Genomic DNA, 9527 nt, shown 5'->3' on the forward strand with positions numbered 1-9527 from the left:
AGTTGATAATACTTAATAACCCTGCCTAAAGAAGAGTCTATTAGAGGCCTCGTATCAAGTTCTCTGTGCTTCCTTTTCTCATTCGGCCTTGAAGAAAGAAAGGAGCGGTTTGCGAACGAGAGAAGATCTGGTCGTGCTAAAGCTGGGGCAGTGATTTCGTGAGCCATTTTCCCACTGTTTATACACGCTTCATAACTATGAAAACAGGAAAGGTGTCTCTATGGTTATATAAAAAGTACCGTGGCACGTTCAGGAGGGAAGGTAAGTTGAATTGAACTGAAACCAACAAAAAAAAACCAACTTACAGAGTGAAGAGCTTAATAATAATTTAATGTAATTCGAAATACAATAAGTGAACATTATTTTGGGTTGTATTTCATCCTGTTTGTTCACCCAAAAGGAAAGTTACTCCAGCAGCTACGACCGCAACAACAATTCCGACCACTGCACCTGTCGAAAAAAGGGTTTGTTTGTTGTTGTTGTTTAATTTTTACGCGTACAACGTGCATCTAACTAATTCTTAAGCTGAAATAATGTATTTCGTACTCTTAAGGTCACTGAATAACAGAAACGTGCTAACATTCGACGTTTCCTAGTGTACAAAAAGAAAGTGCTAAGCTTCATTGCTTTAATAAACGCAGGGCAACCAGTCAGAGGGAACAAGATAAACTTTCCTAGGATCAAAGAATACCAAGAGATCGTTTATTGCGTACTGTCTCCTACATAAAATCAGTGAGGCATGAAGTTGTCAACTAGACGTATTTGGTCTTGTCTCTCTCTTAGCCTCGTCGTTTGCCTTCAAGATACTAACCAGACTGTTATATGGTGCCGATACTTACCTATTACGCGTTTTCCGAGTCCTTGTTGAACTTCCTCGCTTTCTGTAATTTCTTCGTTGCTCTCAGTTTCCATTTCTTCAACCAAACTTCTCACTGTCTGGACATCTGTTAAGTTCACAATAAAACTAGTAACATAAAATCTCACGAGAGCACGAAATTCTTTGCCATCACTCCCATCTGCAATCTTTTTTTTTTTTTTATTTTTCCATGGAAAATTTCGAGTTGCAGTCTCGATTAGAAGAAACAAAAGAGCGAAGAGAGTATCCGTATTATACGAATGCTCTCTTCGCCCTTTTGTTTCTTACCTATAGTATATGTAATTTACCTGGAAAATCTTCTATACATTCAAAATCTTCTTCTTTGGGTTCAATACCTAAGAGCTCTGCTATCCTCTCTTTGGATTCCTGTTTAAAAACAAAGTAATTCGGCATGTGATTTCAAAGAATATTTATTATTAACGCTCATAGGGGTTGGCGAGGCCCGAAAACAGTAGCGTTAACTCTTGGCATAAGAGCAAAGGTTGGGGAAAAAAATTGAAAAAAACAACGCTGTTGGTTTTCCTTTTTCTTTAAGAATTTTGACATTCCCTGAGTAGAGAATAAAGGCCTGATCTCTTCCAGACCGTGGCCCAGTTAGACTCGGAAATCTTGAAGTTAGTATTGTCCAAGTTAGGGCCATTTGTATATTAGCAAACAAAAAGTTCATTAATTAATAGGTTCGAAAAGCAATTACCTTCAATGTTTCGTCCTTAAACACGTAATCACAGACTTTCACGGGTCCTGAGCCAAGAGGGACAAACACTCTTTGAGGAGATGTCCACGTTGAAAAGAATGTTTCTGAGAGAGAAGATGAAGGAAAAAATGGAAAATTTAGCCACTCAATAAACAGCACACATCGCATTGTTACATCTTACATGAAATGTCTACAAATTAAAAAATCCTATAACAATAAAAACGGAAGCCTAAGTCATCCTACCAAACAGAAGAGTGAAATTTCTTCCATAGAATATGAAAGATGACAAATGGTGAAAAAATTATACTCCTTCTTGTTATTAATTTATGTACGTGACGTTTTCGACTGTGTACATCTTAGCAATAGGTAGAACGAGTGTCAAATACGAGCCTACCATTGACTTACACCTGTACGGCTCACCACGGAGTCCTTTGTATCTCTGTGGTGGAGCTTGGAAGCGCAAAATCCGGGGTTGAATTCCTTGTCGGAAATCAGATTTTTTCTTTTTCCCCTGCTCGTGAATGACACTATTTTTAACTTCTGTTATTTTTGAAAAGAGTAATTTCCAAAATTCAGCTTTGGTTTGGTCGGTGAGATTAAGAGTGAGGTATGGTGTATTTAAGGGAAAAACGAACTTTTATCGCTTTACCGAAGGTACAGCACCCTAAATTACATGTACCTCTGTTTGGCTTCTCCTCTTGGTTTTCCATAACATCCTCGCATAAAACTTCACAACGTGACAGGAAACAACGAATGGCATCATACTTTATCGCCTAGAATATGCACACAAACAAAGAAAAAGTAACACAAATAAACCAAATTCAATTGCTACAAAGATATTTCTTCAAAACCGAATATGCTCTACGAGGATGATAAAGCTCCCAAAAGCCTAAAGACCTAAGAGAAATCAATTATTGTTATCTAAGTAACAAAAATTATTATCATTAACAATTGATAAATTAATCAATAAATCCATTCTAATGACACCCACGTTTTGCAACAACACAGCTGGACACTTACTCAGATACTTCAGTGACATATGCTATTTTAAGATTTAGATTGAGATGGAAAACGTTAACTCATAGCCCGTGTAAAATATATGTCAACATACAAGATGGTTCAAAAAGCAGAGAAATTCTTCTTTGCCTACACCCTAAATAAGCCAACAAAATATTTTAAGACAAGTAGATTTCAGATAATTCATATTGAGATGTAGCATGCAAACCTGTCATTGCAAGAATTTTGCTGTACAACAAGTAGACAAGTAGAATCCCATAGGTCTAGCCCTAGCCCTAAACTCTACCAATGTACCTGTGCTGCCTCCCCTGCTGTGGCTTTCTGATGCACATAAGCTTGACAACACATTGAGCCACTGATCCTTATAGAGGCTGCTGTGTCTACCTCCTTAGGTTCCATATTGTTGCAGGACTGGAAAGAGAGGTAAAAAAAAAAAAAGCAACAACTCGCAGTTGATTTGGGTGAAGGCCTTTGGCCCACTGGTGAGAACCCTTACTGGTACTTCACACCTTTGTGCTCAAAATGCAGTTTCCTGACCTGATGTATGGTAAAGGTGGATTTAATTTTTGGTTGATAACTTATCTTTGCCCAATTGGTTTTCACCGAGTTCTCCAGCCCACCTACCTCAACCCTTTCTGACAAAAACTAACACTTCGCTTTCCACTTTGACCTGGAAATAGCAGACCAGGAGTCACAAGAGAAAGAGCCATGGAAGACAATCTAAACGCAGGCCAACATACATGTAGTATCGCATTCTAAAAAAGCATTTCTACCTAGATTTTTTTGCCATTAAAATGGGACAAATCTGAATAATAATTGCATTCCATAAAACTGCACCCTCGTAAATTTTGAACTACAACATGTACATACTTATTTAATCTCATGCTTAGAACTGATATAACTGTGCTAGCTCAACACTAATTGGTACCTCATCTGTAAATAGGTCAATTTTAAATGTCTGTGTGGATGTAGAACTAGCTTGACTGGATCTTCCAGACTTTTCACTTGATACAAGAGTCTGATCATCAGCATAAAGCTCTCCATTCACTGTGCACAAGGCACTTGATATACTCTGCAATGTCTTGTGAATGCTGCTCTAAAGATAAAATCACAAGAAAAGCTTAGATTGGAAAAGATCAAATCAAAAACTGAGTGCCTTTAAAGGTAGCCATATCTATTTCCCTTCCAAATCAGCTATGATTTACTGCACCAATCAAAACCCTGAATGGGGAGAAGGTGATTGGATGGAAGCCAGGTGAGTGAGTTGGAATAAGTGCTTGTTGCTTCTACCATTAATTCTAGACTCAGTTGTTTCAATGCTTTAACAGAAAGGGCTGTCATATGGGTCTGCCTAGCCCATTGATTTCATACCATTATTTGCTTGTTTAGACCTGAAGTCTCAAGTTTCCTTGGAACATCAAAGCATCCATCAGTTAACGACAAGGATGCTTCTAGTTTACTCCACTTTGAAGAGAATGACTGATATTTCACTTCAGCTGGATTTGGTGTGGCCTGCAACATGATAAATGAGACAGCTGATATCACTAAGAAGACAGAAACAACTACAAAGACCATGCTTATTTAGAACAGTAAGGTGTACAGATTAAAGAAATCATATTGGAATTGATAAGAATTGTTGTCTCTTACCCTTTGATCAGAAACATCAATTGTCCTACAAGTGATTCTAAAAGCACATGTGTCAAGGAAAGGACTTATATACCAAATGAGATGGACAGCAAAAAAAGTAGGTCTCCATAAGAAACCAACTATTACAGATACCAGAGCCTATTCAGAGTTCTTTTAGGGACCTTGAATATAGCCTGCATTAGGCTCAAGGTTTTAAGTAGAAAAGAGCAAAACAGAGGGCACATGAAAGATACTGGGGGCCAGGCATATTGTTATCCTCAAGTGAACAAGTCATCTCAGCATTTACATCAGATTTCTGTAAACATTCACTAGGACCCCTTTTAAGACTCCTTATGGAAGTAAAGTTCTTTTCCAAGGAACATATAATAGAATCAGAGTCAATATCCTATGAACAAACTATCAGGTGGAAAAAAAATGTCTCTCACGAAAGAGATGGCAGAAAGAATGAAAATCAAAGAGAAATATTACACAATTAGATTTAGTGGATGAAAAGTTTTAAAGTGCAGGTGAGAAATAGTGAATTAAGATCTCCATACAAATTAATCAGAGTAATTGATTTTTATTTATTATGCAATAAAGGATACTTTTTGGTTCCTGAACAAATTTGGAGCAAGATTCTGCTGTGAATGAGGTCATCAAAATATGATGCTGCCTTGTGTTGCACAGTCTTCTGAATGGAGAACACAAGTTGACGAAGCTTTGCCTGAGATTTGGTAAGCATGTCCATAGGGCCAAAAGCAAAAACTCCAATCACATCTAGGCCTCCAGTCAACATTCTTGATACCTATCAAAATAAACCAAACATGTTGTTTATTTTTAAAAACTTTTGAAGGATTATCTCTGGTATTTTATTTCTAAACTGTAGGGTGGGAGGGAGGGTGGGGGGAAGGGGAGGAATGGAAATGAAAGAGAGATATGGAGTGTAAAGAAAATTGAGAAAATTTAATCAATAAATAACAAAAATTATTTTAAAATTTACCTGATGAGCGTGCTCTACGATCCAGTTGTTTCCAATGTCATCTATGGCGGCTGGCTTACAATCTCCGTCTGTAATTCGTAGTTTTTTTTTTATATCAAAGTAATGTAAAAGGAAAATGGAGAAGAAAGACAATCAGAAGTCTTCCCCAGTTTACAGTTCCTCTTCAGGATGTTCCTTCAATACACATTGTAATCTTCTTTAGTATCGTTGTAGTGTAAAATGACTAAAGCTAAAGATTATATTTTGTGAGTTTTCAAGCCCAATACAAGAGAAATTATCGATCACAGATATTAAATGTATACCTGAATCTCCTGCCTGCTCTGGTGTCCTAGCCAAATGAAGGACATAGTCTCTTTGAGGAGAAAGCTGAAAAAGGAACGGACGCTTAAATAAAACTTACACCGTACCGAAAAGAAAATATTTTAGCACAAGTGAGGGCACACATTTTAATTTTACCTGTCCGATTATTAGGCCAATTTGCCATTTATGGATTCCATAAAGAGAGGATATATAATTTTCGACACACTCTTCGATGATGACGGTTCTTCCCATTCCGGAACTCTCGGTTTATCGACAGAAATGTGCTTAGGATCGATCAGCTGAGTCCGCCATGTTGGAATTAGGAAAAACGCGGAAACCTGGGACGGTGATGGACCCCCTGCATTGTTCAGCACATGCGCGTTTATCTTTCTCTTGCTCGTGGTCGCCATTTCTAAGCGGTAAGCCGAATTGCTTGTCGATAATTTGGCGTTTTCATATGTTTTCTTCTCTTCTTTGGTCGACGAAAATCGATCAAGAAATACCAAATTGCTTCCAATTTAAATATTAGCGTATTTCCAGACGTTATTCTTCTGTTCCCTATGACAAAGCCTTTTTTCTCTTTCGACTTCACGTGTACTATTGGTTAACAATTTTACTCTCAGTTTTATTTCGCCTAGATACTGCCTTGATTTGGTAGTTTGCGTGTCTAAAATTTCTCTTTTTAAGGTTCCGGGTTTTTTTTTATCTTCATCTTCAAATTCTGACGAGGCAACTTGATCATACTTTGGAAACTTATGAACGTACTTAAACTTAAACTTTTGAATAAAGACTTGTATCGAAGTCCTTTAGCTGAAAGAATGAATTTATATCAAATTGAAAACTTAGAAGAAGTCGTCTGATCTTTGCGTTCTTAAATCAAAAACCACTGAAGCTAGCTACCAAGGACTTAGACTCCCTTGTGGTTAGAACGGGGAGTTTCAATAACATTAGAATTTACTGAGTGCTCATTTGGCATACTGCTTTGGAGTCTACCATGGATAGCCCTTGGCAACTAATTATCCAATTTCCAAATGCTTAATTTGGTACTGTGACCAAACCATTAACTGATTTTAAAGTGACGTTGTCAACAACTTGCCTCTGTGCAAGAACTCGAGGGATCCCTTTGTCTAGGGGACACTTAGCTTGGTCCTTAGCACAGGGATGCCACTGAGATTTTAGTTGCAGCTGCATTTTGTGTGGTATCAGAAAAGTAATATCTAAGTCTGAATTAGATATTGTTTAGGCCTATAGAGATGTAGCTGTAGGATTCTGTGTGATAGATGGACAATTTTCTCCATTCTCCAATGAACATACTGCTAGTGGGACTTTTGAAGGAAGGTTCTTCCTTGAATATGCAAAATAATGACAGGAATATGCAAAAACAAGTTTGTTATATTTAAGCTTGGTACAAAGTAGGGAAAGTTTATTTGAAGGTTTGATGAGTTGATAGTGTACATTGTAGAACATTCCATGCTTCTTTCCATCAAATCGACTAAGAGGTAATTGTTTTGTTTTGTCTGGACAGGAAAAATGTCTGCCGACTTGCAGTGGATGATTGTAAGGAACCACTCCTGTTTCTTGTTGAAAAATCAGGGAGCCACATTTTCAAAGGTATATTTCATAGGCAATTATTTTTTCACAGGTTAAAAAAAGTAGTTAAACTTGTGTTAATGGGTGTAAGTTTCTAAAGAAACTGGGGTGCTATGTCAATGGGGTATAACAAGATAGTTTGGTTTTATCAACATAGTTGATAATGTAAATGGGCCATGGTAAAAAGTTAGTGAGAGTAAATCTTGAGTTAATTAACTTTATCAGAGCATGATGATCATGAGTTACCTTATCATTTATTGTTAGGAACCACTAAACCTTACTGGAAGGAATGCATTCAAACATTGTGGATTGGTGAACAAAAAGGTAAGATTGTGTTTAAGATTTAGAATATTATCTTACCCATTATGAAATCACTCAATTGGCCTTTTGACCCCTAAGGGTGACTACTATCCTATTTCTCCCTACAATATCCTGTGAATCACTTGGTAAGGTCATGAAAGTAAAGGGAATGATCACCAACTAGAGAGGCTCTTAATTGTTAAACAAATTCTCCTCGTCAGCACCTTAGGAACTGTACAGAGGACACTCTAGACAATATGCATACTGATGTGGGTGTAAACAGTAAATACTAGTTGTGAAGACCTGTGTCACTATGGCGACCTGTGAATGGGGTATTTCTGTCCTGCATTGTATGGGCGATAATGTACTTGTGAAAGGTACTTGAGTTGTCAATGTAGCTTAAATGATATTGCCAGGCACATACTTGGGCTGCAGAATTGCAAAGAGGAGGAAGTAATGATTTTTTTTAGTAGGAAGGAGTTTTTAGTGGAATTTATTAAGTGAAATAATTGCATGCAAGTGCATCTCTGAATGTGCTCTTGTCACATTTCAGTCCATTGGAGTTACTCCTGAACCCTCTGGCAAAGGTGTTGTCCTCACCATTAAGAAGAAGAAGTGTAAGTTGAAGTGATTTTTTTCATCTTATTTGTGATGCTTCCCCTCATAAACATTTAGTTACTCTAATATTTTAAGGTTCAGGCTTTAGTCATTTACATACATGCAATACCCAAAAGCTTGAAATTACTGGTGAACATTAAGCCCCATTGGAAATGATTTTCTACCTGAAATATTATAATCTTAAACTCTTAGTAACACTGTGGTGAAATTGTGGATATACTTTAAGTTCTAACGAGGGGTGTTGATAGTTTAATTTTTTTAATGGGCTATTTCACTGTACATGTGTGGAATAAAATGAGCCATTGTTGCCACTAATGTCCTCCCCAATTGATGCACCAACAGTTCAGTAAGTTATTGTGGCATTTCAGTGTATGTATTTTATCATTTATACATATAGAGGCTGAGAAATGTGCATGACTTGAGCAATTAGCTGGATTTGTTTCCTAGTTATCCAGATTTTGACAAGTTGTCCTGCCCATTGCATTTTCTAAATGTTATGTTGAATGTAAATATTAGTGCAAAATAACGCGAGTGCATTATCTGTGGACTAAGTGAAGTATAGCAGAGCACCTTCACCTTGGACATAACTTTTGACATTTTCATTTAATTTGTACTGTGAATTTCATTGGGAAGTAACTCTTTCTACTTATAGGAGTTAGGTTTAGTGGTATTTGTTTCCTTGCAGATGCCAACAAGCCCTCTAAGGTTACCTCCAAGGTGACTTTGGCTCGTGACTCTCGTCGCACCATCAAGACCATTAAGAACCTGTGTGGCAAGAACTATTACCGACAGGATCTGGAGGATGCAGCTGTCAGGAGGGCATGTGCCATCCTCCGCAGCCAAAGGACCGGCACTGGTGTGCAGAAGAATCGTACTCGCAGAAAGCGCAACTGAATGTGAACACTGATATCTGCTCTCTGATAATAAATTTGAGAATAAGCTACTTGTTGGACTATTTTTTCTTCACATTGGAATGACATAATTTTAGTAAGCAAACTTGATTCAAGTTTGTTCTATTCACAACCAACCTCTTGTTTTGTAACTCTGAATTTTATTTGCAAGGGCTCCATAAGCCATTATCCTAGCCAAGCTATGTTGGTGATGCCCAATAATACCTAACTTTTATTGCTACATCCCCTGACTGCTACTCTGTTGTACTTGAAATTTTCATTGCTCCTTTTAAGAAGGTGTTTTACTTCACTTTTTTCTTTACAATGTGAAACTGCTAGAGAGTTATGGAGCATATAGACCTTTTGTGGTAGTACATGAGATCAGATGGTAATTCTCAGTTGGGTTTCTTTCTGGCACGCAGTTCTACACCTTATTTTTCTTCAGTTGCTTTGGGTATTGCAATTGGTATCACCAGTAAAGGTCTAGAGTTGCTTGGTGGGATATGGAGTGGTCCTCATAACCAGCTGAAGTACAATGATCAGCAAATTCTGGGATGAGATGTAACACCAAGGTTTGACCTGTAAATTTACCTTTCCCTGTTAATGACATGGTCC

At 37.5% G+C, this 9527-nt stretch overlaps 2 protein-coding genes across 2 annotated transcripts; one reads left to right on the top strand and one right to left on the bottom strand.

Annotated features, from left to right (window-relative positions):
• Positions 1-309: 309 nt before the first annotated feature.
• Positions 310-5844, bottom strand: LOC131774883 (protein odr-4 homolog). Its single transcript, XM_059090975.2, has 13 exons — positions 5671-5844; positions 5517-5580; positions 5215-5282; positions 4820-5019; positions 4236-4272; positions 3960-4100; positions 3517-3684; positions 2883-2999; positions 2251-2344; positions 1572-1675; positions 1165-1243; positions 840-944; positions 310-450 (listed from the first exon to the last, which is right to left on the bottom strand). Exons 1-13 carry the CDS (start codon positions 5764-5766, stop codon positions 377-379), a joined length of 1347 nt encoding a protein of 448 aa, XP_058946958.2. The 5' UTR covers positions 5767-5844; the 3' UTR covers positions 310-376.
• Positions 5845-5903: 59 nt separating this feature from the next.
• LOC131774885 (large ribosomal subunit protein eL28) lies at positions 5904-8965 on the top strand. Its single transcript, XM_059090976.2, has 5 exons — positions 5904-5933; positions 7040-7125; positions 7369-7428; positions 7958-8021; positions 8708-8965. Exons 2-5 carry the CDS (start codon positions 7045-7047, stop codon positions 8914-8916), a joined length of 414 nt encoding a protein of 137 aa, XP_058946959.1. The 5' UTR covers positions 5904-5933; positions 7040-7044; the 3' UTR covers positions 8917-8965.
• The last annotated feature ends 562 nt before the right edge of the window (positions 8966-9527 follow it).

The sequence above is a fragment of the Pocillopora verrucosa genome, chromosome 4 (assembly GCF_036669915.1).
Source record: "Pocillopora verrucosa isolate sample1 chromosome 4, ASM3666991v2, whole genome shotgun sequence".
Taxonomy (NCBI): Eukaryota; Metazoa; Cnidaria; class Anthozoa; order Scleractinia; family Pocilloporidae; genus Pocillopora; species Pocillopora verrucosa.